Source organism: Anomaloglossus baeobatrachus, chromosome 11 (assembly GCF_048569485.1).
Source record: "Anomaloglossus baeobatrachus isolate aAnoBae1 chromosome 11, aAnoBae1.hap1, whole genome shotgun sequence".
NCBI classification, from domain to species: domain Eukaryota; kingdom Metazoa; phylum Chordata; class Amphibia; order Anura; family Aromobatidae; genus Anomaloglossus; species Anomaloglossus baeobatrachus.
The window spans coordinates 16983167-17000182 of record NC_134363.1 but is presented as its reverse complement, the minus strand read 5'-3'; the positions used below and the strand labels follow the sequence as shown (position 1 = coordinate 17000182).

At 46.8% G+C, this 17016-nt stretch overlaps 1 protein-coding gene across 1 annotated transcript in view; it reads right to left on the bottom strand.

Moving 5' to 3' along the window:
* Nucleotides 1-286, bottom strand: part of LOC142256365 (phospholipase A2 inhibitor NAI-like) — a 29906-nt gene extending 29620 nt beyond the window's left edge. The window contains exon 1 of the mRNA XM_075328001.1: nucleotides 152-286. Coding sequence (XP_075184116.1) covers nucleotides 152-203 — 52 coding nt within the window. The 5' untranslated portion in view covers nucleotides 204-286. The remainder of the gene's footprint in view (nucleotides 1-151) is intronic.
* Nucleotides 287-17016: the final 16730 nt, after the last annotated feature.

The following is a 17016-nucleotide window of genomic DNA, read 5'->3' as shown; positions in this document are numbered from 1 at the left end:
CTCTCTACAGGGAGAAAAATTACCCTTAGATACCATTTGACATTATCATAAGCATGTTTAGTATGATGGATCAACTTTACAGGAAAGTCTGCTGACATTCTTCCTCACGGGGATGTATGTATACGCTGACAAGTGGCTGCACCGGTCTTACCTGAAACGACAAAAGCCAAGATCATGAACAGCAAAGTGACCAGGTTCTTCATTGTGGATGATGAGCGGCTTCTCAGATTCCTTTCTCCTAATCCTGAAGTCCGCAAACAGCGTCCATATATATAGTCTTAGGAAAGGTAAAGAAACCATTGCATTATAGGATGGATGAGATCCAGTCCAAAAAACCCATGGCACACCAAAAGAATCCACTCCTCTTACCAGGTAATTATCCTCTGAGGAAAGTTGATGGTTGCAGGAATATAGAAATAAAGTGATGACGTATCTTACAAAGAATCCGTAAAACTATCTGTACATTTAATCTTGCCAAAAGAGAACGGTTATGTCTTATTTGTTTTTGTGCAATGTTTAATTGGTATCTTGAAATTTATCAGGAGGATATATTTGCCTTCCCTGAGGAATTAATTAATTTGTCCACATTTTACCATGTGTTTTCCCTTTTGGGTGCCAAAAGTAAATATCCAATCCTTCATGCCATTTTTATTTTCATGATTTAAATAGATTTAACCCCTGATCTGATTAATTCCTAATTGGAGCTGATCGAACTCCCAAAAAAACGGGAGCGGCGGATCACTGCCAGATTTTAAAAAGAGTCTGATCTGCTCCGGAATCCAGTACCTACAGTGCCTACAAGTAGTATTCAACCCCCTGCAGATTTAGCAGGTTTGATAAGATGCAAATAAGTTAGAGCCTGCAAACTTCAAACAAGAGCAGGATTTAGTAACAGATGCATAAATCTTACAAACCAACAAGTTATGCTGCTCAGTTAAATTTTAATAAATTTTCAACATAAAAGTGTGGGTCAATTATTTTTCAACCCCTAGGTTTAATATTTTGTGGAATAACCCTTGTTTGCAATTACAGCTAATAATCGTCTTTTATAAGACCTGATCAGGCCGGCACAGGTCTCTGGAGTAATCTTGGCCCACTCCTCCATGCAGATATTCTCCAAGTTATCTAGGTTCTTTGGGTGTCTCATGTGGACTTTAATCTTGAGCTCCTTCCACAAGTTTTCAATTGGGTTAAGGTCAGGAGACTGACTAGGCCACTGCAACACCTTGATTTTTTCCCTCTTGAACCAGGCCTTGGTTTTATTGGCTGTGCGCTTTGGGTCGTTGTCTTGTTGGAAGGTGAAATGACGACCCATCTTAAGATCCTTGATGGAGGAGCGGAGGTTCTTGGCCACAATCTCCAGGTAGGCCGTGCTATCCATCTTCCCATGGATGTGGACCACATGGCCAGGTCCCTTGGCTGAGAAACAGCCCCACAGCATGATGCTGCTGTGGGGCCCCGAGGTTCGGTGTCGGTGCAGCGGTGCATTACCTTCAGGGACTCCACGCGGCTGGATCTCGTCACAGGTAGGAAATCCTCTATTTTGATTGTCGTGACGCCACTCTCAGAATTGCGGTCAGTGAAGACCGCCACTGCAGGTTAGGGGTGCCTGGGGCTGATAGTAGGTGCAGTCAGTTGTAATAGCCTCCTGAGAGTGAGGCATGCCCCAGGGTCCCGTGTAGGTGTGTGGAACTACAAGTCGCAGAATGACTCACACGCACAAGCAGGATGTCTTTCAGGGATTTTACTCACTGATGGTGGCAGGGTGAGTAACCCGGGCGTAGCTGGGATGAACCAGGCTGGAACCAGGTGTCCTTCAGGCTGACTTATGAGGGTGGCTACCAACTCGCCTTCCTTAGCCCGTTGTGTTTTGGGGTAACCCCTGCTTGAAGCCCTGCTGGGGTCGCCCAGGGAAGTTGCTGGTGCCTCTCTCCCCTTCTTTTTGGCCCGTTTGCTTGTAGCCTGGACCAGGTCACTCCGGCTGCTTGCCTCCTGTGAGCTATGGGCCCTCACTTTGGCTACGTGGCTGCGGACTCTGTGGTGTTGTCTTGGGGGTGTAAAGTGCCCCCTCATGCAGGTTTGGCAAAGGACAGGTGGATCTATCCCTGCACTGGGACCTGTTACCCGTTTGGGCCTGGTATCTCCCTGACAGTCTCCTTACTTTCCACTCCGTTGCTCTCTCTTTAGCCGTGTGTGGATTTCGGGCAGCACTACCAGGTGACCGTTCTCCCCCGTCGGTAGTCACTGCGCGTACGTTGTCAGAATTGTGTAGAGCTACAGGGTCTGCTTCTGCCCTCCCTGAACTTCACCACTCAACTGTCTTCAGCTCACTCTTCCCTCCTCTCCTGTTCTTGCCTACGTCACCTAGCAACCAGGCTCTCTACCACACCCCTCGAGTGGAGATGGAGGCTTCGCCCCCTCCTGGGATCCCCAGGGGTCCTCTCAAAGGTAAATGTGTGAGACCTGATCACTATGCGCCTGTGTAGTCACACCTCGGTCAGCCTTCTGGATTACCTGTTTTGTACTGTCCCCAGCATGGGTGCAGTACTCAGTGGTGCCTGACCAGGTCAGGGGCGCCACATTCCCCCTTAGTTATCACCAGCACGTCCTCGGGCTGCAAGACAACATTTTAAAATGCGTAAAACAGTAAAACATGGTAAAACGTTTTAAAACCAACAGGTACCATACATCACCACCCTCCACCCACAAGTCCGTTAACCCACCCTAAACCCTCTCAGGCGGCAGGTCACCGGTTTCTTTTGGTAACCAGGTCTGGGCCATCAGCTTCCCCAGACCTTTCTTCCCATCTGCCTCTCCCGTTGGCCGCGCCTTCAGCCACTTCTGGCAGGATGTAGAGGCGGCTTTCATGGTCTGGTGGTTTCAGGGTATACCTGGCCTGGTGGAGCCGCGCCTTCAGCCACTTCTGGCAGGATGTAGAGGCGGCCTCCACAGTTGGTGCTGACCAGGTACCCTCTTTGTGGTGGAGAGCCAGGCCCCATAAACAGGCGTGCTCCCTGGTAGTGGTTGTACCTCTGGGGTAACTATAAACACTGCGAGAGTTTGTGGCTATAGCCAGTTCATAGCCTTAAGGTTCATTGGTTAAAGTGCAAAAGGGTTTCTCACACAAGTTCATGTGGGCACATGCTTGAACTTGTAAACGTTGCAAAACTGTACTTTAACTTGCTGTACTTCTTACTTTACTTTACATGGACTTTGCTCCTTCTTCCTCCTCACCAGGGCTTGGGCCTGTAGGGCTGTGGCACCTGTCGTCATCATCTGTAGTGGTTTCATCAATGAGTTCTTTGTATTTTCTTTCCTCTTCTTCTGTGTCTGTTTCTTTTTCTCTTTCTTTATCTTGTAGTGTTGAGACAGCAGGGTTACTGCAGGGATTTCTGGGGCAGGGTGTGACATCTAGTGCGTACCATCCGCGTTCTCCTTGGTGCTTTGTAAATTCTACTGGGTCTCCTATCTGTAGGTTTCTTCCTGGATGTCCTCTAGGTAAATGTGCTCTAACATCCCTTCTGTTCACAAAGATGCCCTCTTTTACACCAGGTGCTACTATAAAGCCATATCCAGACCTTAGATTGAAGTCTTCTACAACTCCTCGACAAAGTGGGCCTCTGACCTGCGATTTGGCCCTTCTCAGGGACCGCTTTTCCTCTAAGTCTCTGGCCGGGACCTCGTCCTTCTCCTCGGGAGACTGCTGTGCAGGTGGATCCCTTGTCCTGCTGCGGCGCCGTGTCCTGCGGGCTGGGTCCTGCCTGGCTGCCACCTCACCGCTTGCAGGCTCCCAGGTGAGGTATCTGGACAAATCTTCCTCAGCGGAGGATGTCGGTCCCTCTTCATCCCAGCGGGAGTACGGCAGCATCTCGGGCTCTTGGACTGGTGCTGCATCCACTGCTGATGGCTCTGGGGTCAGCTTCTCAGCTTCCTGGCCTCCCCTCCCCCTTAGTTCTTCTGGGCACTCCTCTTGTGGCAGCGCTAGGGATGGATTTTCATCAGCAGGCCAGGGCGGGGGACCCTTTGGCATGAATGTTGCAAGAGTCTTCCTGGGAGTATGCGGAGGGAGCAGATACCGGTCCACCATCTCCTTTGGGAAGTGGGCCTCTAGATCAGCCTTCATCTTCCAGTATTCGGGGTCCTCCCCCAGCAGGGACTTCCTAGCAGGGACTTCCTTGGGCTGGGGAGCGGTGTCTGCTCTGACCTGGCAGGCCGGGGTAAATAATTGTACAGTCTTGTCTTGGCGGGCCGAGCAGGGCATCGCTGCGGCGGCCTGGATTGGCGTCGCAGCTGCGATGGGATCTGTGCGGGCCGGGCTGGGCGCTTCTGCGGCCTGGATTGGCGTTGCAGCTGCGATGGGATCTGTGCGGGCCGGGCTGGGCGCTTCTGCGGCCTGGATTGGCGTCGCAGCTGCGATGGGATCTGTGCGGGCCGGGCTGGGCGCTTCTGCGGCCTGGATTGGCGTCGCAGCTGCAGCCGGTCCTTGGCGGGCCGCACCGGCGGCGTGGAGGAGGGTCGCGGTGGCAGCCGGATCTTTGCGGGCCGGGCTGGGCATCGTTGCGGCGGCCTGGGCTCGGCGAGCCGCACCTGGCGTGGCTGCGGCCTGATTCAGCGTCGCCGCGCTGGGCATCTCTCCAGGGACCGCGGGCATGGCAGCAGGGGTCGGGGCACTCGCGCTAACAGGGGCAACACAGGACTCACCCATCGGTAACATCATCGGGGTCTGAGTCGTCGCCGCTCGGTCTGCCACTCGTCGTGCGGTTCCCCTCTCATAGGCCTGAACCGCTGCAGCCATCTCCAGAAGCTCCGTACGTCCCTCGCTGATCTGCCATACGACCCTGGCCTCCAGTTGGTCGCAAAACTGGGCAAGTTCCCGGTACCACCAGGCAGCGGAGCCTGGTTCTGGGTCTCTGCGATCAGACGCCATTTCCTCTGCGTCTTTTTCTTCTAGTAGCAGGCTTCTGGCTCCCTTTCTTTCCCGACGTCTCTGAACGCCTTCGCTCTCATCACTTGCGAGGCCAGGACCCTTCAGGGGATCTCTGGGTAGCCACACCTCTTCGTGGGCGGTAACTTCTCCCAGCACGGGCTGCTGTTGTTTTTCAGCGCGCTTTTCATGGTGGCAATATGGCGGCGCTTCCAATTTTCCAAGCGGACCGCCCAGGCACATGGTCACCTGTCTGAACAGGTCTAGTCCTTATCCTGTTCGTGACGCCAGATGTGTGGGGCCCCGAGGTTCGGTGTCGGTGCAGCGGTGCATTACCTTCAGGGACTCCACGCGGCTGGATCTCGTCACAGGTAGGAAATCCTCTATTTTGATTGTCGTGACGCCACTCTCAGAATTGCGGTCAGTGAAGACCGCCACTGCAGGTTAGGGGTGCCTGGGGCTGATAGTAGGTGCAGTCAGTTGTAATAGCCTCCTGAGAGTGAGGCATGCCCCAGGGTCCCGTGTAGGTTTGTGGAACTACAAGTCGCAGAATGACTCACACGCACAAGCAGGATGTCTTTCAGGGATTTTACTCACTGATGGTGGCAGGGTGAGTAACCCGGGCGTAGCTGGGATGAACCAGGCTGGAACCAGGTGTCCTTCAGGCTGACTTATGAGGGTGGCTACCAACTCGCCTTCCTTAGCCCGTTGTGTTTTGGGGTAACCCCTGCTTGAAGCCCTGCTGGGGTCGCCCAGGGAAGTTGCTGGTGCCTCTCTCCCCTTCTTTTTGGCCCGTTTGCTTGTAGCCTGGACCAGGTCACTCCGGCTGCTTGCCTCCTGTGAGCTATGGGCCCTCACTTTGGCTACGTGGCTTCGGACTCTGTGGTGTTGTCTTGGGGGTGTAAAGTGCCCCCTCATGCAGGTTTGGCAAAGGACAGGTGGATCTATCCCTGCACTGGGACCTGTTACCCGTTTGGGCCTGGTATCTCCCTGACAGTCTCCTTACTTTCCACTCCGTTGCTCTCTCTTTAGCCGTGTGTGGATTTCGGGCAGCACTACCAGGTGACCGTTCTCCCCCGTCGGTAGTCACTGCGCGTACGTTGTCAGAATTGTGTAGAGCTACAGGGTCTGCTTCTGCCCTCCCTGAACTTCACCACTCAACTGTCTTCGGCTCACTCTTCCCTCCTCTCCTGTTCTTGCCTACGTCACCTAGCAACCAGGCTCTCTACCACACCCCTCGAGTGGAGATGGAGGCTTCGCCCCCTCCTGGGATCCCCAGGGGTCCTCTCAAAGGTAAATGTGTGAGACCTGATCACTATGCGCCTGTGTAGTCACACCTCGGTCAGCCTTCTGGATTACCTGTTTTGTACTGTCCCAGCATGGGTGCAGTACTCAGTGGTGCCTGACCAGGTCAGGGGCGCCACACTGCCACTACCATGCTTGACTGTAGGGATGGTATTCTTGGGGTCGTATGCAGTGCCATCCAGTATCCAAACGTCACGTGTGTGTTTGGCACCAAAGATCTCGATCTTGGTCTCATCAGACCAGAGAACCTTGAACCAGTCTGTCTCAGAGTCCTCCAAGGGATCATGAGCAAACTGTAGACGAGCCTTGACATGACGCTTTGAAAGTAAAGGTACTTTACAGGCTCGTCTGGAACGGAGACCATTGCGGTGGAGTACGTTACTTATGGTATTAACTGAAACCAATGTCCCCACTGCCATGAGATCTTCCTGGAGCTCCTTCCTTGTTGTCCTTGGGTTAGCCTTGACTCTTTGGACAAGCCTGGCCTCGGCACGGGTGGAAACTTTCAAAGGCTGTCCAGGCCGTGGAAGGCTAACAGTAGTTCCATAAGCCTTCCGCTTCCGGATGATGCTCCCAACAGTGGAGACAGGTAGGCCCAACTCCTTGGAATGGGTTTTGTACCCCTTGCCAGCCTTGTGACCCTCCACGATCTTGTCTCTGATGGCCTTGGAATGCTCCTTTGTCTTTCCCATGTTGACCAAGTATGAGTGCTGTTCACAAGTTTGGGGAGAGTCTTAATTAGTCAGAAAAGGCTGGAAAAAGAGATAATTAATCCAAACATGTGAAGCTCATTGTTCTTTGTGCCTGAAATACTTCTTAATACTTTAGGGGAACCAAACAGAATTCTTGTGGTTTGAGGGGTTGAATAATAAATGACCCTCTGAATAAACTTTTCACAATTAAAAAAAAAAAAAAAAGAAATAACATTCTTTTTTGCTGCATTTCACACTTCCAGGCTGATCTACAGTCCAAATGTCACAATGCCAAGTTATTCCGAATGTGTAAACCTGCTAAATCTGCAGGGGGTTGAATACTACTTGTAGGCACTGTATATAAGTCAATGGGGACCAGAATCTGGAGATTAAAAATGTTTGTAGAGGGGATGGGGGGGTAGGAGCGAGCGCGGGGTACTCACCGAGGCGCTGTCATGGAGGCACACTCCTTCCGGGTCACGCTTTTCCCTTCTGGAGCCGACAATTCAATATTCATCGTTTTGCCTGCCCACCGGTGCGTGTAATTGGTTGCAGCTAGATGCACCCCCAAACTGAGTAGCAGCGTGTCAGCTGAATGCAACCAATCACAGGACGGCCGGTGGGCAATGAAAGCAATGCAAGTGTCTGCGGGTCAGTATGGTGGTAAAAAATAAATAAATAAAACAATCGGCAGCACAGATATAGCTCACGGCTGCAGCCCCAGCCTCCTGTGACCTCACTTCACCACTGCTGGAATTCCCTTTTCCGATAAGATACCACCGGAGAATAAGACGGACCCCATTTTTTTTACATGTTTTTCTCTAAATCTTATGTGTGTCTTCTAAAACAAAACATATGGTAAATGTGTAAATCCAAAACACTAGATGCTCACATTGCACATAAACGGAATCTGTTATTTTGTTGGAAATGTTTTCTATAAGTGAGATATTGAAATCTCAGAAATTGCACTTACAATTACATTTGCTAAATTTATGCTGCATGAGGAACTTGTCCACCAATGTTCACCATCTTACTTATAAAGGAAAATGCAATTTGAAATAATTTGTCAGTATAATTGAAGGTTAGGCTCTACAGCCCTTTTCTTCTCCGATGTCTTCAGCATCTTCTCCCTCTGCGAGGGTATCTTCAGTCTCTATTACTGACTTTCATAAATATAAGGTTAATGTACAACATCATGATGTGATTAACATCAATGTCACTGACTAGACTTCCTACATTATTATGGAAGGTACTGGAGAAAGAATGGATGTATTGCCGCGCTACCACCAATGCGAAGAAGTGTTGATTAATATTAGTAATTTGTTTTGCAGGTCAACGCGTTTCAGGGATCAAGTCCCCTTCCTCAGGAGCATGTAAATCAACAACAGTGTCACAGAATACAGCCGAACAGACATATATACCTGCTGACAGATCTTAATCCCAGAAACGCGTCGACCTAAAATAAATGACTAATATTAATCAACACGTCTTCGAATTGGTGGTAGCGCGGCAATACATCAATTCTTTCTCCAGTACCTTCCAGAGTATTCACTTGGAGCTGCAGCAACCGCCATTAAATTATACCTTATAGAGAAGTTGTGCCTGCTACAAACCTGCCAGGTGAGTGGTTTCAATTTTACCGAACTCACCATTTATCTGGTAAAGCCCTATTTTGTGCTCTCTTTTGTTTTCATCCTGCAATATTATGGCACTGGAACAGCACTGATAGGGAAGAACCTGGCACTAATAAATTATTGTAGTTCTTGCAGATTCAATATACAATTAATGAAGGGCAATTTGTCAGGGATTGGTGTGCAACAGATGGCCAGGGGACACAGGAAAACCCTATACAGATCCTAAGACTGGGGACCCTGAGCTCACCCTCACATGCTTAAAGGTAGGGAGGTCTAGGCCACCAATCTGGCCCTGCCTACTGTCCTGGCCCTGATGACAAAGTCCCTACCACCCAGGAACCAACCATGAGATCCCACAAACCACAGTAACAATGAAAAACACAAAGGGGTAAAACAAAACCTTATACACACCTAAAACCTGTATCAGGAACAACCAAGGATATATGGGAAGGGATAACAAGGGAAAGGAGGTATTACAAAAATAAATACTTGCCACAAACCGTAGCAGACAGCAACAGCTTCAACCACCACATCCTCTCTGCTCCCAGGCTAGCTCCTAACTGAATTGAATAACCAGCAACAAGTCAAGGAAGCAGAGGGCTTATATCCCGGCCCAAAAGGATTAACTGCTGCCAGAAGAGCAAGTCTGTTGCTGCACAAGAAAAAGAATTAACCCTTAATGTGCCCAAAGAAAAGAAATTACATTTAAAGTGCATAATCTCAGATGGTAAGGTAAAACTAGCCCTGAGCCTGTCCCTATACACATGACACAATTATAATATTTCACCTGTAATTATGTCAGTGTTTTTGCTGTCTAACTTTTTTCTAATTTAATTTTATTTTCTAATTGTATAATGATTTGTTCTCATTCCTGTGCATTATTATGGGGGCAGCAATTTTGCCTGAACTGAGGATTTTGCACATGAAATTTTTCAAAGAAGTGAAAACCAAGGAGTGAATCTAAACAACCAGTGTAAAAAATTGCAAGATCCCTAGATTACTATGATTCTGAAGTCATGTAGAGACAACACATTGCTTTATGCGTATTTATTGAAGGGTTCAGAAATTAACATTTTAATTAAAATTTTAAATCAACAGTCTGTGCAATTAAGGACTCCATTTCTTTTAGTATTATGAGCCATTTGTGGGACGATAAGTATTCATCTGGACAAAAGGTCTTTAATATTTGGTGTCTAACATACACCAATTTCCATTGTAGACCATAAATATTGCTGGTCCTCCAAACGGGAATCCAACATCAATATTCCAATCAGTTCCATCTTTTCTCATTTGTCTTTTGTCTTCTCTTTCCATGCTTCTGTTACTGCCATTCTTAACAATACCCCATTCTGTTAAATCTGATGCTAGGCAGATCATTGATACAAATGATAAACAGATCTTGATGGGAGTGAACCACATCATTGACATTAATGATAAAGGAAATGGGCAAAGGAAACTTGTAATATCGGCTAACCATATTGATGTAAAGATATAGGGTTAATTTCCAGGTAAGCAGTGATATAAATAGAGATGAGCGAACCTGCAGATCGAGGTTCGATGATTGAGGGTTCGGAAACTGAGCTCCAAAAAACAAGGTTCAGGTTCGAGGTTCGAACAAGTGATGAGTATGAACCACTCAAGCGAGTAGCGCTGTGATTGGGTATGAGTGATACACTGCCCTGTGTAAGCTGCGTGTAGTGTTTGATTAGCTCAAATTTGGGGTTCAATCAGTGTCATCAGATGTAGTGTACACACACAAACCCTTCAAAAATTAAATTTTTAAACCACGCCCACCCTTCCCCGGAAGTGTTTTGCTAATGGCCCATAAGCAAAACACTTCCGGGGCAGAGTGAATGGGGTTTATAAATTTTTTTTTTGGGGGGTTTGTGTGTGTACACTACATCTGATCACGCTGATTTTACCCCAAATGTGAGCCAATCAAACACTGAACACAGCTCGCACAGTGCTCACACCTCAAACACGAACCTTGTTTGTGGAGCCTGGTTTCTGAACCTCGAGCCTCCAACTATGAGCCTCAGGTTCGCTAATCTCTAGTTATAAAGATGCCTGGCCACTGTCCTTAAAGCTTGGATACTGGAAGTAAATTAACATTACTCCTCCAGGGAGTCGGTGGCTTTCAGGCATATTGACTACAATCACCACTGACTAACAGCTGTAAGCATGTCCCTGGTCAACAAAGATTTAGCTAAATGAGTAGTGCTGGATTTTCTTAAAGCATTTTTGTGTGCAGATTCCGAATATGCAATCAGAATATTCCTATTGAGCACCATTTTTCCATGACTTTGTTTTTTACAATATATTTAGCCTACTGTATGTTGCCCCTCGTGAAATACTTTAGCTTTTCAGGTGCTTGGATTCTTAAAATTTTGCACTGTTTTTCATTTTAATTAAAATGTGAAGTTGTTTTGTTTTCATAATTTGGTAACATGGAAAGATCCAGGTTTTTGTTCCCAAGGTTGAGTAATCTAAGGGATTTCCGTGCTTCGGGGCTTCTCGGGTTATTTTCCAAAAAGCTTCATTATCAAGTTTTCAAAATTTTCCTTTAGCCCCCTTACATAAAACTCAGGCTGATAAAGAACTATGTCAATGTGGTGAATCATGATGGCGAGGGTTTTGCATACCTCAGAAAGTTTCTACAAATCAGCAAGACCAAGCTCAACAAAGGAATTTTCGTGGGTCTACAAATAAGGGAAATTATGAAAGACCATTTTGAAACAAAACTAAGTGATACCGAGTCACCGGCATGGGAGTGGTTCAGAAATGTAGTGATGAACCTACTTAGCCCCCATTAAATGTTGTAGGCCAATGTGTTCCATGACCTTGACAGCTGGCTATGCAGTACAGCAGTGCATAGCTCGCTGCCAGTTAAAATGCAGGGATTTGCTTACAGCTACCACTCATAGTGCTATGATCGGTGGCTGTAGCCTTGTGGGCACAACTGATAGTCGGTGACCCTGGGAAGAAATAAGTTTAGCTTTCTCCCAAGAGAAATTAAGAGGCATGAAATGTAACTTTTAATCTAGTTATATTAAAAGCTTTTTGACAAGCTAATAACCCAAAGCTCACGGACCGCTGATATCAACAGCTTCAAGTACAATGTCCAGGGAGCCTATGATATATAACAAAATAAACAAAATAACACAACATACATAAAGAAAAATTGAGTATGATAGTCTCACTCAGGGAAGAGACAGTGGTCCCATTAATGAGTGCCAAAAAAATTATCAAACTTAACTCAATATAAGAAAAAACATATAGTGTGAGGTGGTCCTCAAAGAGGAATCCATTAATATAAAAGCTTATTTACAGAATGAGTTGTAAACGGTCTCACCCATTCATCGCAGCTTGGGGTATACAGAACTTCCTCTGTGGGTCCTCACAGCATCTGTCACGCTCCCCGGCTCCTCGGCGATGCTCCCCGGCTCCCCTGCCATGCTCCCCGGCTCCCCTGCCTTGCTCACCGGCTCCCCTGCCACGCGTCCCCCGCTCCACAGCCTCCATGCCCCATCACCTGCGGTCCCCAGGCAGCCCAGTCCCCGCTCCCGGCGCCCGGCGGCAACTCTGATCCAGCCCGGCACTCCTGCCTCCTGTGCACCGCTCCCTGCTCTGGCTTCTGGCACCTGGGCCTCGCGCATGCACATTAGGGCGCGCGCGCGGTCATTGACCTTCTCTTAAAGGGCCAGTGTCCTCCAACAGGATATTGAAGTATCAGGTACAGGGTATATAGGGGGATCCTTTCCAAGTGGGCGGGGCCTGTTCTTCGTGTTTGCTAAGCTAGGAGTCAGGTCTCCTTGTGTCTTGTGCCATACTTACCTATCTCTCTCGTAGAGTCGCCAACCGGTCCTGACGATACCCGAACCCCGAACGGTGACTGTCTGCCATCCCGTCAGTTCATACCATCTCTGATCCCTGTGGTGACCCACCTTCTCGCTCCGTTGGTTCCGGATTCTGCCTGACGTCATCTCGGCCTCCGAACCTGAGCTCCGTCACCCGGACTACCATCAGAGACCCCGTGGTCCCAGGGACTTCTTCCCTCCACTCCTCTGCACGGACTGTCCTGCTACCTGTAGTGCTCTGGCTACCGGGCACCTTGCCCTCGGTGAGGTGTTCAGCCCAGTGGATCCACCTCCTGGGTCTGCTCGTCCACCTGGTCCTAACAGCATCCAGCTGGCCCTATAATATCCCTGAGGAAAACTAATAATGTCTGTTACCCCAATAGCTTCCGCCCTTACAAGGGCAGACCACATCTAACCCTCTCTTAGTGCCCCTACAATGTTCCTGGCCCTCGTCCCAACGCGTTTCATCTCTCTAGAATCATCAGGGGACTCTGGTAACACATAGGTGGTCAGAGGTAATAAGCCCAAGCTCACATAAAACACTGAGGAGCCAGGGCGAGCAAAATAGAGGGTATATAGGCATAGTAGAACCAATCATAGAATGCATATAATTAAGAAACTTACCAATAAACTGGTTTTATCCCCAGATGTTAATATTCAGCCATTTTGATTCCTCTTTGGGGACCACCCCAATCTATATGGTTTTTCTTATATTGAGTTAAGTTTGATAATTTTTTTGGCACTCATTAATGGGACCACTGTCTCTTCCCTGAGTGAGACTGTCATACTCAATTTTTCTTTATGTATGCTGTGTTTTTTTGTTTATTTTGTTATATATCATAGGCTCCCTGGACTTTGTACTTGAAGCTGTTGATATCAGCGGTCCAGTGAGCTTTGGGTTATTAGCTTGTCAAAAAGCTTTTAATATAACTAGATTCAAAGTTACATTTTATGCCTCTTAATTTTGCTTGAATTAATCTAATCTAAGTGGTACCCCTCTTTGGAGGATTGCTGTGATCATCTTTCTCCTAAGAGAGCTTTGATTACAGTGGCCGATCACCTTTATATTGACATTCACCTGCAAATTAACCGTCTATCCGCAAGTAAATAACATTATCCAAGATTACAGATTCCTTTAAATAATAATATTAATGATGTGATTTGTGCCCACGAAATCCAGAACGCCAAAAACAGAAGATAATAAAAAATAAAAGAAAGCATAGACAGCAAAAAATTATTCACATCATCGGGATAAAGGTATGGAAGAAAATTGTTAACTGGTTGACCATCGATTTTCAGGAATTCAAAAAAAATGATTAAGTTAAGTAATCGGATTCTAGTGAATCCAAATTTTTTTAGGGAATATTAAAAATAATTTGATTAGTTACTAAATTACTTGATCATGTCTAGTTATACTTTTCAGTCTTCTATATGATTTGTCATTAAAGTAAAGCAGAGGAAGATCATTAGAATCAAATATGCATGATTAATTGAGTCTTTATTTCATTCACTTATTGAAGATGCTTGGACCATACTGGAAAATCTAGCAGATGAGACTCTCCCTGTGTATTTCCGTCATCGCAATGGCACTGTCGAAGTTGTATTTGCAGGTAACATTATTAGTGCAACCTTTGACAGAATAATTGTCCACAGAATCATCTATATAAACAAAGCAGTAGATATTGTTAGGTAAAATATCTTATTTCCATATTCTAACTTTATATAACACATTTTCTGGACTATAAGACACACTTTTTCCCCCAAAACGTAAGGGAAAATGAGGGTTTTTCTTCTAATCCAAATATCACTCAGAAACACTGTAAATGTGTAACCGTTACTCCACTGCTGGATATATGACACACATCCAGGAGAAGTAAAATATTAGGTGGTTAATTTCAATGCGTTTTGACATGTAAGGCCGGAGCCACACGGGGGACTACTGCGATCCTCGCATGACACTCGGCTCACAATGGCAGCACAACGGGAGCCGAGTATCATGCGATTGTCCCTGTGACTGAGGTCCGATCATGCGATCGGACCACAGCTGCGGGGAGCGGGTCAGCTCTGAGGAGTGGCAGGCCGGCTCTGAGGAGGGGTGGGCCAGTGCTGCGGAGAGGAGGGAGAGATTTATTTCCATTATCTCCTCCATTGCTGGCTATTGCCATTCTCACTCTGCACTCGCAGTACACCAGTGTAATGCGAGTGCAGTGCGATTTTTCTCTCGCCTCAAAGAGTTGAATGAGTGTGAGAGAAACAAGGATCGCATCACACTTGCTGAAATTGTTTTCTCGGTCCAATTAGAGCTGAGAAAATAATCACGCATGGGTGCTGGCACATAGTCTGATAGTGGTCCAAGTGGAATGCGAAGTTTTATCATATTTCACTCGGTCCGATTTTCATGCCATGTGTCTTAGGCCTAACTCCGCTTGCTGAAGAAACCCAATAAGGTGAGCACATTCCCTTAATATTTTTATTTCTTGTTACCGGGTAAGACCCTATTGCGCGCTTTTCCTTCTAGCTTTTTAGATAATCCAGATATGGCTTACTGGGGTGGCGGTGATGGAGAGGGATCATAGGAGGCAGAGTCGGTGGTACAGAGGGCTCGGAGGAGGGGTGTTACTGCAGTAGAGCGGGTAAGGAGCGTCGGCAAGACTGCGGGTTCGGGGTGTCGCAATGGGTGCTATTGAATTGCTGGCAGGTGACGGAATGGCCTTCAAAAAAAATGGCCACAGAGGCGGCGTGTTAACATGTTGGTCTCCACAATCATTTTCTTGAAGACCATTGCGTCAATCTGCACACATACCGCCTCTGTGGCCACTTTTGTTGAAGTCAATCGCGTGAACAGCGATTCAATAGAGCTAAAAGCCTGCCGGCAGATCAATGGCGGTCAGGACCAAAACACCTCTGAGCTCGCAATATCACCCACATTAAATTCACTGACCCTCCTGTGCTGTGACAACCCTTCCTCCGAGCCCGCAGCACTGCCGACCCTGGCTCCTGTGACCTTCATGAGCTCCCCCTGATGAGATATTATAAGACGTCCTAGGATCATAAGACAAACTGTCATTTTCATATTAAAAGTTATTTTTTCCTATTTTGCGTTTCTAAATTTTGGGTGCATCTTAAAATCCAGCACGTCTTATAAAGCAAAAAATATGGTATTAGTTCAATTCAGCAATATTATGGCTTGACAGGCTGAAAAGTATCAAATGTGTTCAGCAGCTGTATCAATATAACATATTTGTAAATGAACACTTTATTTGAAGTAGTCTTTTTCATTATGGATTCATTTCAAGCAATAAAATTTAGCTGCAAAAAATTTCTCACCCGGATTCCTCAATTTTCCCCTATAGTCATAACATCTGTCCATGGATCCGGTGCAGTTCATCACCTTCTCAGTCTTACATTCCTCCAATGTGTCCTTGCAGTATGCTGATGGACATGTTTTGCCATTTGGTGTTGGATCTTCTTTAGGAACTGGAGAAATAAATAAATACAATCATCTTTATTAAATTACTAGCTGTAGTACCTGGCATTGCCCGGGAGAGTAACTGTCTCTCTGTCTCTCTCCCAGTCTCTGTCTGTCTGTCTTTGATGTCTGTCTCTGTGTCTCTGTCTGTATCAGTCTCTCTGTCTGTCTATGTATCAGTCTCTCTGTCTGTCTCACTCTGTCTCTGTGTCTGTCTCTCTCTATCTCTGTGTCTGTCTGTGTCTGTCTGTCTCTTCTCGATCTGTCTGTCAGTCACTTTCACATCTGTCTCATTCCACGTCTGTCTCGTTCCAGGTCTGTCTCTTTCCCTATCTGTCTCATTGCAAGTCTGTCTCATTCCAGATCTGTCTTGTTCCAGGTCTATCTTGTTCCAGGTCTGTCTCTTTCAAGGTCTGTCTCATTCCACATATGTCTCTTTCCCCGTCTGTCTATTTCCCCATCTTTCTGTATCTTTCCTTGTCTCTGTCTCTTTCCTTGTCTCTGTCTTTTTCCCCATCTGTTATCTTACCCCGTCTGTCTCTTTCCCCATCTGTCTCTTTCCCTGTCTGTCTTTGTCTCTTTCTCCGTTTCTTTACTTTTTTCTGTCTCTTTCCCTGTCTCTTTACTTGTTTCTCTTTCCTTCCCTGTCTCTTTCCCTGTCTGCCTTTCTGTTTCTCTGTCTGTGTCTATCTGCCTCTGTCTGTCTCTTTGACTGTCTGTTTGTCTCTTTCCCCGTCTGTCTGTCTCTGTCTGTCTCTTTCTGTCTCTCGCTATCCGTCTTCCACCGACATCTTATTACCTCACACATAAGCTTCTTATACCAACAATTTAATTTGTTCCTATATCAACCAATTACCGCTCCTATTAATAACCTATAGCTCACAGCTCATTGACTTTAATGGAGGCAGGTTTTATGGAGAGTAACTGGAAAAAGCGGGGTTAAATTTTTCTGTCAAAACATAGTCTATGATGTTCCCTGAGTCACATGGGATGTCTGTTCAAAATTTTGTGATTGTAAATGCGACGGTGCAGATTCCTTTAGCGGACATACACACACACATACATACATACACTCAGCTTTTTATATTAAATGATTAGAAGTAAATAAATCACTTTGCATAGGATTAACTTTTTG